Raw genomic sequence first — 13046 nt, forward strand, 5'->3', positions numbered from 1 at the left:
TGGGGCTATCATGCACAATCCTCCTTTGAAGAACTGCAGTAGTGATAGGACTTTTGATAATGAAATGTGCAGTAAGCTTATAGTCAACAATGACATTTTGATGCTTTAGAAAGATGTTCTTTTTAATTTCTTAGAAATTCAGAATGTTTTCCTACCCTGACAATTTTTTAAAGGACTCTTAAATAGAAATAATATATATAATTAAACAGAAAACAGGGCTAAGATTCTGTGTTAAAATTCAGTTGCAAATGGTATATTTTCTGTATATTTTGCTTAACATTGTCTGAAAGACAATCCTAATCAAGATAGGTCTTTCACTGAATTCTTTGGCTGCTCCAAAGCACTTGAAGAATAAAATAACCTCTTATAAAATTCCATCTGACTTTTTCATAGAATGTGATTCAGAAACCATCACATTTGTCACAAATTCATGCACAGTCAGCATCTAGATAGGCTGTCAGATACATGTGATATATACATGAACTAGAACCAGAAACCACAGTGTCTAATCCCATTCCCTTTACTTGTATAAAATCTAAGCATTTCATCTCACAGGAATAAAGAAAAGTATATCAAGTAGGATTTTACATAGCTGCATTTCATATACAGCCTGACAACTGGGCCAGCTAGTAGCTGTAATTTTAATGGGTTTGCCATTTATACCACTGTATTTCAACAGCAATTTGCAAAATAAGCATTGAGTAACACTAAAAGAAAATATCTGCTTAAACACCTGAAACTTAAGGCAATACGTAGAACTAGTAGAGATATAAAATGGAGTGAGATGGCATTTTCCAGTTACAGCGAAAGCACTGGCCATGTGATCAAGTTTTTTTCAGTTATTCTTCATAATATGACCCTCAGAAATCTGAGGATAATTTTACAAGAATATGAAATAGGATTTCACATCTAAGTTTGTAATACTGTGCCTTTTCAGGGTAATTATTAATATACTTATGTTAGTTCTCTTGTATAACTATGCATTAAAATATGGAGCTTCAGTTGACTACCCCTGGCTTTGAGACTTTACCATTTTTTTCATGTACCATGCCCAAGAGATTAGCTAAAATATCCTGAATTTCCTGTGTTCATTTAGGTGGTCTTTCTTGAAAATTTCTCAGGAAACACTGTTTTGTTCCCTGATTGCCCATTTTTTTTCTACCAGTCCAGGTAAATTTAGGTAGCAGTCATTTCTGAGGGAAATTTTTCAATGGAAGATACTTGGTCTTATTGTCACAGTTCAGTCTCCTCACACTCAGCTGAAAGCAGAAAATGATAAATGCTGTACCCTGGCCAATATTCAGTGTTTAGAGCATGGAGAGACTGCCGTCTCACGTGTCAAAGCAGACAACTGTCTTGTAGGGCGGGTATGTTCAAGCTGTGGCTACAATTTTAACTTAATCAGCCTTCCTGGAAATGAATCATAGTCCCTTTGAGGGTGCAGGTTCCTGCCTGTGCCCTGGTGTACTGACCAGCTGCCACTGAATCATTTTCATCAGCCACTCCTTCATGTTAACCTTAATTTGCTAGCCATAAAAATGGTAAGAAAGTACTCCCTTCCAGTCCTCTTGATGATACTTTTTTACTTAAAATACTGCACAGTATTTTTCAAACTTTATTATGACTTGGTTAAATTGATTTAACCAATGACCTCTACTATTTATCTCATTTGTTTTAAAAATGAAATTTGACTCACAGCTGCTTTAAAATAATAGAGAGACGATCTGAAGGTTTGCCTAATATTACATACATCATTATTTTTTACTAATTGGTTTCTTTCTTATGTCTTCTTGTATTTTTCTTACCTATTGAAAGCTACTTAATTTCATTAAATCTCAAGGCACCAATCTACAAAACAGATATAATAAATCATTCCATATCAGGCTAATGATGCTTAATTATGCTTGTACAAATTTAAAGTTTCTCAAATGAAAATACAGTGTGCTGTTATTAGTGTTATTCTAAACTTTGCAAGCAAAATCCAGTCTTCTTACTCAGGTCTACTGCAAATACAAACTATTGTCATTAGTTCTGCTGCACGCACACAAAACTGATTAAAATGATAGAAAAAGACAGTACACTGAAAAATAAAATCATTTTAGTAGCTTGAAATATAATATTATTTTAACAGTAATGGTGAAGACATTTGACAGGTGTAGAGAAGATCAAACTTCTTTCTGTTTCAAATGACTAATCAGAGAAATTCCTCAGAACCTCCAGAGTTGAGAGGGAGCAGTTGCATCCATTTTCAATTACTTAATTTCTTTTTTCCTTTTTTTTTCTTTTTTTTTTTTTAAAGAGAAATTAGGAACAGAAGCTTCCCATTCAAACAGAAAACATGTTGCAATGTGCTTGGAATTCATCCAAATAGCATCTGCCATAGTATTTTGTCTATCCCTAAATGCATTTCTTTTCATGATAAATTTGTATGGTATGATGCAATTAAATGCACTTCCCATGGAGCATTGAGGAAGTCTGGCTGTCTCTTTGGATAACTTTTTCAGACTATTTAACACGAGCATGTCTGCTTGGCATAGCATCATAAAAGGCTATACAGCATTTCACCTACATATTTTGGTATGTTTCTGCAAATAAGTAGTTACTAGAAATAGATTTCAAAAGTAAAATTTAAGCACACCGATTTAAGCTGTATAGCAGTGCCACTTAGCCATCCTTATAATACTTCATGATGTTGCCATTATTTTCTGTAATATACATGGTATGTTTTCCATGTCACACTTGCTCATTTACAAGGTGCAGCAGATAACTTTCTCTGCTTTAAATAACCACATTCACCTGTTACAAAACGTGACATAGAGCCTTTTAGCCAAAATGTATTAGATCATCAAAATTAGAGATGCAGAAAGGGTCTCACTTTATTTAATTTAATTTCCTATGGCAATAGTGACTGCTGAAATTACTCCTCCAAACAATTAAATGTTCTGATTTCAGACCAACCCCTGATAGCTGACCCCTGTCTAGGCAGGAAAGATAAATGCTCATATTTCTTTTTTGGTTGTGTGAAAGGGGCATCGGCCGGTGCCACTGGTGAGCTTTGGTGCTGCCGGCGATGGCTCCGGGGCCGGCGGCGGCTGCTCCCGATGGACAGCCGCGAGTCCCGTTCCCCCTCCAGCCAGCCCGAGGAGTGTCTGGCAGGCAGGCCCGGCCCGGCCGATGTAACACTGTTTGTAATGAGAAATCTAAACAGGGAATGGCAGCGAGGCATGACAGGAATGTGTTTCCATTGGAGAAGCCTGTGCAGGGAAAAAGCATAAGCAAAGCCATGTCCAGAAGGCCTTTCAGCTGGCCAGCACGGAAGACTGATGTTATTGTACACGGGCTGTCACGCTGCCAGCCCTCCCTCATGGGTTTGTTTTCTCTCATGCTCTCCCTCTCCCTTCTCCCCTCTCGCCTGCCTTCCCCCTGGGGCCGGCTGTTTGCTCAGGTGGACAGTGACACGGTTTGGAACGAGCTGCACTCGGCGGGCGCGGCGCGCATGGCGGTGGGCTGTGTCATCGAGCTGGCGGCGCGCGTGGCCGCGCGGCAGCTGCAGGTGAGCCGCGGTCGCGCCGTGGGTGGGAGCGCGGGAGGGGCGGGCAGAGCCGCGGTGCGGGAGCCGGGGCTGCGCTGGCAGGGGCAGCGCAAAGCTGCTGCAGCCCGCGGTGAATGAGTCTCAGCGCGCACATCTCCGGCTGCTGCACTGCCTTTGAAGTAAATTTTTAATTTTTTTTTTTTTTAATATGGTTGTTTAGTCACGTGCTTAACCTCAGGATACCACCCAGCTAGAGGGGCGGCCGGCCCAGGGTGCCCGCGTGCCAGGGCGCCCGCCCTGCCCGCCTCCCCCTGCGCCCTGCCCGCGCCCTGCTCGCGCCCATCTCCGTGCCGCCCGAGCTGCAGGGCATCATGTACGGAACCCAAATTATCCCCAGTCTAAACAATTTATAAAAGCTCCAGACCTGACAGACTTTGACATTTTATTTGTTTTTTTAACGGCCCTATTTAAAGGTACACCATACGCAGCCGGAGTGCAGGCTTGCCCCAATAAACATTGTTGGAGCTAACATGCCTCCTTAATGAAACTGTTTATTCACTTTTCAGCTCACATACTAATGGTTCCGTCCTATTTCCAGAATCAAGATGGAAATAAATGTTTTGGAATTAGCATTGCATGATGACTTTTAAAATTCCAAATTCTATTTGAACTTGAGAATTTTGTTCCCGTCAATCTCTCTTCAGTCAAAATATGTTAGCTACCTACTTGCAAAGGGGTACATTCATGTACATGTGTGGATAGACACAGAATATATAGGTGTATAAATGACAGCAATCTCAGGTGAAATGCGGTACTATAGCTCTAATACAATTGAATGCAGTTACTAAACTTTCATGTTCAGACACTGAAATCACAAAATGTACAAATTTTGAAATTTCGGATCAGGGACAGGGCGCAGCATATGGGATCTGTTGTGCATCCTTTTTGATGGGTGCTTCATCCCTTTTAAGTTTTTTGGGCATAGTAGGATACATAACTCACTGTGCATTATTCCCACCCAACAGGACTAATGAAAGTGAAGATTTTTTTAATCTAGTTTTTATCTTTGGCAACTGTAGGACACATCAGTTTCTAATACAATTTAAAAACAAGTTTTGAGTATAATAATGTGTACTGTGCATGCACTTGACAGGAGCAGGGTCTCCCACAGAATCTTCACTACTTACCTCTGTATATTTGTAGTGTCTTTCACAGTGCTCTTGTTTATATGAGTGTGATAGACAGCTGAAAAGAATCAAACATCAGCCATTATGAGACTTCACTTGTTATTGGTATTGCACCAGTCTGTAAACAAGTAGTTTATATCTAGTGCTAAATGTTTTATATTTAGGAGTACTTGTTTGTGGTTTACTGTAACATTATTGTTGATGCTAAATAGACTCTTTTTCCACAATGCAGATAATTGAACCAGTCTCATGCAACTTGCAGATAAGACATAGGAAAAGTAATTGTTTAATAGATATGCCCAGTATTTGGTTTATAGCAAATCATTAAGAAAACAAAAATAGAAAAGATGTGCTGTGAAAGAAAATTTGGAATACTCCTGTCGTTCCTGCTAGGTGTTTATCTAACCTGCTTCTAGACTTCCAGCATGAAGACCAATGACTTATATGCCACTATGGCATCGGAGTAAACTATCAATCTGCATGTGCTATTTTTAATTTAAGGTAATGGAAGGGCTATTAGTGCCTGATGAACAGAAGAAAAACATACTAGATGTTCTGTAAATGCAACAAATTTGACATTAGCTGTTTTGGCAGAGTCTTCCTATATTTGGTTTGTCACTGCATCCATACAAATCCAGGGTTTGCTAGCAAATTTCTCCCAATACCTTCATATGGTATATGACATTAGGGGGATTTTCGTAGTGTATTCTGGAGTTTTTACATGGTCTTCAGGTTGAGACTGTAGGTAGCTGTAAGATTTTAGACCCAAGACCTGTATGTTCCAATTTACCTTTATGCCTTTACATGTTCCATTTCCATATTGCTGCCATTTTTTTCTCTAGAAAAATAAGTGTTGCATTGAATAGCTGTTTCTCTTAGGGAAAATATCAGTTCTGTAAGGTACTTGTGAAGATCTGAGGGGAAGAAAGTGAAGCTGACTGCTTTCATATGCAGTCATTGGGGAAATATGCATGTGAAGTAATCATTTGGGGCCTGTACTGTGAGCATTGAATGGGAGGATTAAATTCTGATGGGAATCTGAAGTGATCTGCTACAGCCTCAGAACTTTTGGATGACAAAAAAGCACCTTCCAAGAATTTTATTCAAGTTCTAACAGCTCTGAAACACATAAATAGCAAGATGAGAGCAGTAGAGGAACTGTAGTTCTTCCCTGGATGTTTACCACTGTGGATTGCTGTGAGTTTGCTGTCGTCTTAAGAAAAAAAGGTAAATTATGAGAAAAAGCATACTGATTTATCTGAAATCCCACAGTTCTCTGAGAAGAGCTGAGTGTTCTGAAGTTCACAGTGACAGATTTACAATACACAGAAAGGACTTACCACAGAGCAGTGCTTCAGACTATAGCCAAGGAGGCAGTGGATTATCTACCCACTGCACTAGAGAATCACAGATGCCTTTTTCTGAAACAGCCATGCTGATGTTAGGATAATCTCAGAGTAGAACTATCTAGTGTTGACAAAGTCTTGAGGCAAGAAACCTCAGGAATAAGATGTCTCATAATGAGCTTAACAAGTGCTTTTCTGACATGAGAATTATCCAAGTTAGTGTTGTTAGATATAAGCGGTCCAAATATTTCTTACATATTTATGAATTAATATGTATGTTTTCAAAATGTCTAATGTTTTTTCTAAAGTTAAGTTGAATTATTTTATAGACATAAGTTCAATCGGTTTAAACCCCAAATCTTTTACTATACTTCCTAGCTAGAGTATAGAAACTAAGAAACATAAACTGTTCTGTATTGACTGGCATCTGACACTTAAAGTTCATTTCAGGAAGGACAAAAAATTTCAATTTCTGTGCTTATTCCTTGATCTCTACTGATATAATTTGCTATTGTATAGAGTGATAGTTATAAGTTATATAGAACTATCAGCTATAGAACATGCTGATAAGAGTTGAGACTGCAAGATAAATGATGAAAGTCTGCAGAACAATTGTGAGATTCACTACAGAGCCAGGCATGAGTCAAACTCATATGCAAGGAAAAAATTTTTTACTTTATTCTGAATTTCCTGAGACTATCAGTCCCACTTCACACAAGTCTTATTGAGAAGAGTAACATGTTCATCTGATTTGAACAGTATTCAAAAACTGACCAGGAGTTGAGAGTTCTCTTCACTGTAGTTCAAAACCCTTGTGAGACATCAGAGTTCTTTGATCTCCTTGACTGATGAGGAAAGCATCAATATGACAGTATTAGGAATGTAAAACAATAGAGTTTACTGAAATTCTACTGTGGCCGCAATAGTAAGTTATTGTGGTGGGGTTTTTTTGTTGTTGTTGTTGCTTTTTTGTTTTTTGGTTGTTGTTGTTGTTGTTTTTGTTGGTTTTTTTTTATCAGAACAAATTCTTTCTTCTCTGGGGAGCTCTTCTGGATCATTTTTATGTGATTATATCCAATTATCAAAATTAAGGATTTTTGAGAGGTTGCTTAATAATATAATAAACACTCGTTGATATCCTTTTGAGGAAGATAAATAATCACCCCACAGAAATAAAAAGTGCAATAAATGTGATGTTATACTGAATTTAATGCTATGATTTTTCTTTTTTCATGAATTTATTCACATGTCTTATGAACGTCATCTTGGCAATATTATAATAGGAGATGAGCCTAAGTATTGCATGAAGTTTACCCTTTTTTGAGATTTTTGTAGTTAGAAAAGCTGCTGATGTATGATGGGGTATTTATGTTATATGGAATCAATGCCACATGTCTCCTGTCTGCCCTTTTTTATCTATCTACCTTTGCTCCTTTCTCATTTCCCCAACAGATTTGTGTAGATAACTTTTGAAAGTCTGCTGACTGGCCATAGATTTTTAGAAGAGGGTTATATGGGTGAATAAAATTCCACCACAATCATTAGCTATATCCAATAAATAGTTTTATCAGATAAGAGAAGTCTTATCATACATTCCTTAGGACTTGGGGAAGAAATACAGGTAGTGCCCTGCATATGAATTCTTGCATGCAGGATAGCTCATAGCCATGGGAGGTGGCACTAGGAGGTGCTGTTTTCTGCCCTCCCTTCCCATTTATTTCAGACTGGCCCAGCTGCTTCCCTTATATCGACTCTGATGCTCAGCTCAGTTCATTTCCCCTCTCTGCTGTCATGGCACTTCACTCACAGGTGACCAAGAGACTCTCACCTTGCCTATACATGTCTATCCTACACAGCAGGTACTTCCCTCCTGCTGCTCTCAAATGGACAAATATAGAGGTTGTCCAAACCCCACACTAGACAAGTCTCAAAGGAAAACAGGGGCTGTTTCTGAATCTATGGTCTTTTGAGTTTCAGATTTCATTTTTAACTCAGATCTGCCAAAAATATCACCTTTAGGACTTAGCTTTCCAAATTGTTGAGTGTTTTTTTCCTGAAAGAGTTTAAGTTGCTGATATTTTGACTTTGTTAACTGATTTATTCAGGCTGATGCTGCCACCTGTTTTTTTTTGCCTTGGATTAGGTGTTTATGAAATGGTTAATGCTACATTTAAGCAGCTGAAATTCAGATAGTTAAGTTAGTATGATAATTTTGCAATAATTATACTTTGTTGAATAATGTTCCCTAAAATGTTATCTGTTCTTGTCATGGTCATTTTGTATTGTTTTTTGAACACTAAATGTGTCTTAACTTGTTCTCTGATAACAAGTTGTACCTTCCGCTGGCTGTCCCTTGTTATCTTACTATTGATTGGCAGGAATAGAAGTTGAACGGGTGAAAAATATAATTTAAAAAGAGTATACCTAATAAGAACTTCTTTTTGCAATGGGGGATGAATTTCCATCATCATTGGTAACTCAGTTCCAGAGCAGACCATGGTACTACTGAATGTTCAGAGGAAAATTTCTGAAACATTTTTCTTTAGCCTCAGATGACCCTCTTCAGTACTATTAAAAGCTGTGATTAATTATTTTAAGTACGGAACTCATAATAAGTATTACTGTCTAGTTTGCTTTGCATATCCTTTAAATATGTCAGTGTTGGTGATGGCAACGCTCTTTTCTGTGATAGAAACACGTAGTGCCATGTATTTTTGACAGATTTGAAACTGAAGAGACCTGCACCAAAAACTGTCAAGAGTTTGTAGGATCTGTATAATTATTCCCTGTTTAAAAGAAAAAAGAAAAAAAATTGAATCAATTAAGAAGAAATTTTTCAAAAAATCGCTCAAGAAAAAAGGTACCTGAGTTAAAAGCATAATCTGAAACTGTTTTGAATATCCACTTCAGATGAATTGAGTGAAGCACAAGCCCTTTTTCTGCCTTATCAAATGTATGTGTGCATGCACACACATGTGTAAAGTTGCCCTATTGGTAGTTAGGGGTCATTTAACAGAATGAAAGCAATGGAAATGAGTTTCCTCCAAACTAGAATCTGATGCATTCTTGGAATGATTCTTTCTGATAAGTCAGGTTGAATCAATACCAAAATAAACCTCTTGCATTTGGCCATTGCTACTCTGGTGTCTTTGTATAATCCATGGATGACTTAAATTGAACCTGAAACTGTCATTCCAGATGAGCTTGTTTTTTTACTGGTCTCTAGGTCTTTGTCACATGGGGCCGTGAAGGAATCATGTGGTAAGTACTAATCTAGTGACTAGACAGAATTAGCTTGATGAACCTTCCCTCCCAAGTTCTTAGTTTTCTAGTCTTAAAAGTGTTCTGTATAAAAATCTTCAGTCATCTTTCACAGCTCTACTGCTATGTTTCCTTGGCACAAGAAACTAAAAGGAATTATCATTCTAAGGATGTAATACACAAAAAGAGCTAAAAACAAATGTATCCCTAATCCCCCAGTGTCCTTTGTCCAGTAAAGCTTCAGGCCAGCAAATTTCTATGCCTACTCAAACAACGCAAAACACCATAGAGCTCCTCTGGTTAGCTAAAAAAAATCTCCTTTCCTGGAAACGGCTCTGAGCTCAGGTGCCTCCTGCAGAGTATTTCTCCTGCAAGCTCTGCACTATGCTTATTTCAAACTCATTGCCTTTAATTTCTGTGATGTGTGATGGCCATGGAAAGGGGTGTTTTTCCACACCAAGCCACAGCACTTTAAATAATGCATAATGTGTAAGAAACAGTAACAAATGAATGCTTATTTTATTACTGTTAAATATATGATTGATAAAAGCCATCAATCAGAGTTACCGATGAAGTCTTTTAGATAGAAGTTTATATTCTTTGCTTTTACAAAGTTACAAAAATTGCAAACTTTCACATGCAACTGTCTCTTAGATACTTTATCCCAGCAATTATGGTTGTATTTATAGCTGAATGACTGTTATTATTTCATATAATCATACAACTTTAATTATATGTGTGGTACGTAGCTTATCTCCATGACCACTCTGTACTTAAAACTCTTTGCTTTCTTTCCCAATGTAGTTAACACTGGCTGTGGCTAAACAGGTCATCATCGTTGTATATCAGTCAGTCTGCAAGCACCAACTTTTCATGTGAATTTTCTTGTGCTATCCTCTTAGACCTTCAGGAAAGCAAACAGGGAACTCTTTGCTTCCATCAGAGATGTTTAATGTCCATTGCTGTGTTCTTGGCCTCTACTATCTTCGTCTACAAGACACAGTATATTCCCTCATGTCTTTTACTGTTTTCTTGTCAAATCTACATGTTGCTAATACTGCTCTGTTAAATCACAGATTCTTGTTCACTGCATTCATAGACTACCCAGGGCCAGATACTGACTCCTTCTGTAGCAGCATGAGTAGCTTGTAAAATTGTCCTAAACAGGTACCTGAGGATTGCCTCAGCCTTATACCACTCACTCTTATGCATACCCTCCCTGATGAATGGCACAACTTTGGAGCGTTTACAGCATCAGTGGCACTTGTAAGAATATGGTTATCTTCTTTCTGGTACCAGTTGCAAAGGGATTCTTGTAAGAAGCCAAGACTTAAAGCAGCCCTGATGTTTGTTACTGTAGGGGTTGACTAAGCCAGAGATAGCAGGGTTAAATATGGCACTAAGGCCACTTCAGGGGTTACATGTGCCAGATATACTGTATGAACTGCCTTTTTAAATATAAAGAAATAGTTTTTAATATAACTTTATAAGGATACAAAATTATATATGTAAAATATAAGGAATATAATTTGTGACAGGACAAATAGATACAACTCTGTATAATAACCAGAAGAAATTCTGCAAAGAAAGTGTGTATTAGCGTCAGTGATTTGCTGCTCTATTTGAAGCCTGTACACACTGAAGCAAAACATTTCCATAAAAAACAAGTGCATATCCAATAATACCATGTTTAAGCACTGCTAATTTTAAGAGCTAAATGCTAGATAGGTTAAGGGGTTTAGACGTATAGAAAATAGAAACTTTAACACCTAGTCTTGGGAGGATGTTGAGCTTCAAGTGTGGAATTCAGACCCTGAGTTAGTTACCTAGTCTCCATCTGAAATACACAGAGGTTCCCAAGAGATCTGTCCTTAGCAAGGTGCACAGCTGTAATTAACTAGTTGCACAGGGAAAAGTTCTGGTGAGTAATCTACTCATTATTAGGGAACACTCATTTTCCTGAAAGCCTTTTCTCAAAGATTATGAACCTCTGAATAACAGAACAGTGAAGGTTGGAAGTGACCTCAGGAGATCATTTTACCCACTTCCCTTGTTTAAACTGAGTGGCCCTAGACATAGCTGCCCATGATTATGTCCAGAAGGCTTTTGTATATCTCCAGAGAATGATGCTCCACAAACTTTTTGGAAACTATTGCTCAGTCACTCACATAGTAAAGGGTATTTTCATATATTCAGATGAAGCCTGTGCTGTTTTGGTTTGTACCCATAGCCTCTTGAATAGTTGGGTTAGGTTAGATGGCATTGCTCTTTCATACAGTAGTTCACAACTTAAAATACAAGAAGACCTTAAATGTCTTGTCTTTTCAGCTGGAATGAATCTAATAATAATAATAATTAAAGATTTTTATGTCTGAATAAGAGCTGAGAAAGAGCATGACTTGAGACCTATTGTTAGAAATCTCAGGCTGAAAAGATGTGTCTTGATATCTACTTTATGGAACCACATAATCTAAATACACAAACAGGTGTGGGAAAAATGTTTACGAATTCATGCCTGTGTTCAAGGAGAAGTTGAACCTGAGTATTCTAATGCTTCAAGAAGTGCTCTTGGAGTACCTGCTGGGATTCATTGCTATTTCTTGCATGGCATTGGTTTTTCTTGCAGTCAACAAATAACCAAGTGAGTTTACTATAGCAGTACCAGATTGAAACTAGTATGCACTGCTGCTCAGTGAGGCTTCTCACCATAACCTGGAATACCTGACTGCCAGGTCACTTTTGGTCCACTTGGAATCTAGGCAGAGCAAGCTCCTCACTGTTGTGTGAAGGTAAGAGTCATTCATGCCTTGCCATGGTTACCACATATTGCCCTACAGAAAAATTGCCTATGTCTAGTTTTGCCTCCTTGTATAATAGAAACACCAATGGAATTCCACAATAGATGGTGAGTCTCAAGTCCTGGACTAACCACCCATGTTATGGTACCATCTTGAGTACTTGTCTTGGAAAGCTTCATGGTGACACCCGAACATGATGTAGCCCAATTGTGGAACTCAGGGCACTACAGAAAGGAAACAACTCTACCATCAAAGACAAGAAGGCCACAATGGGATGCCTCTATTTGAAAATCAAGCATCCAACGATCTATTCAGAGTCATGAAAGAAGCGAATACTTAGCTTACTGTGGAAAAAGCTTTAACATTTTTCCTAGTTGTCATTAAAGGTCCAACTCAGTGGGTTTATCTGCTAGACATCTGCTGTCTAAACTGAGTTTGGACATACTTCTCTTCCTTTGTTGTTCAAATATGCACAGATTTTAGAATATCTCTATTCAAGCTTTATTCTTTATCCTCAAATTTAAATAAAGGTAATCACATAATGGCACAGATATGAATCCTTTTTTCTGATGTTCATGTCTGTCAGTCAATTTAATGTTCTGTCTACTTATAAAGGTGTCTGTATCCTAGTATAAATAAGGCTCTAAACAAAAATGCTTTGGATTTATATGTGTTGGTTTAATTTTCAACATACTGCTCTGTGTTAGTCTTTCTATCTTTAGAGCAGATTTTTGTCTTTTTTTCTGCTCTTCTGAGCTCACTGTCTGGTATTTGAAAATTGCCTAAATAAAAGAATTCATGTTCCATTGTGCTAATGCATACTGTGTTCATGCAAAGTTTTAAAGGAGGAAAAATGAAGTTCTTTATCAATTACACAAAAGTTGCTTTTAATACTGTATGATAACTAGTTTTCAGAGTTTGG

The 13046-nt window shown here is 37.8% G+C and overlaps 1 protein-coding gene across 1 annotated transcript in view; it reads left to right on the forward strand.

Moving 5' to 3' along the window:
• HDAC9 (histone deacetylase 9) overlaps positions 1-13046 on the forward strand; it is a 452635-nt gene that overhangs the window by 334786 nt on the left and 104803 nt on the right. Inside the window, exon 19 of the mRNA XM_071560871.1 lies at positions 3446-3553. Within this exon, the coding sequence (XP_071416972.1) occupies positions 3446-3553 (108 nt within the window). The remainder of the gene's footprint in view (positions 1-3445; positions 3554-13046) is intronic.

This window comes from Pithys albifrons, chromosome 7 (genome assembly GCF_047495875.1).
Source record: "Pithys albifrons albifrons isolate INPA30051 chromosome 7, PitAlb_v1, whole genome shotgun sequence".
Lineage (NCBI taxonomy): Eukaryota > Metazoa > Chordata > Aves > Passeriformes > Thamnophilidae > Pithys > Pithys albifrons.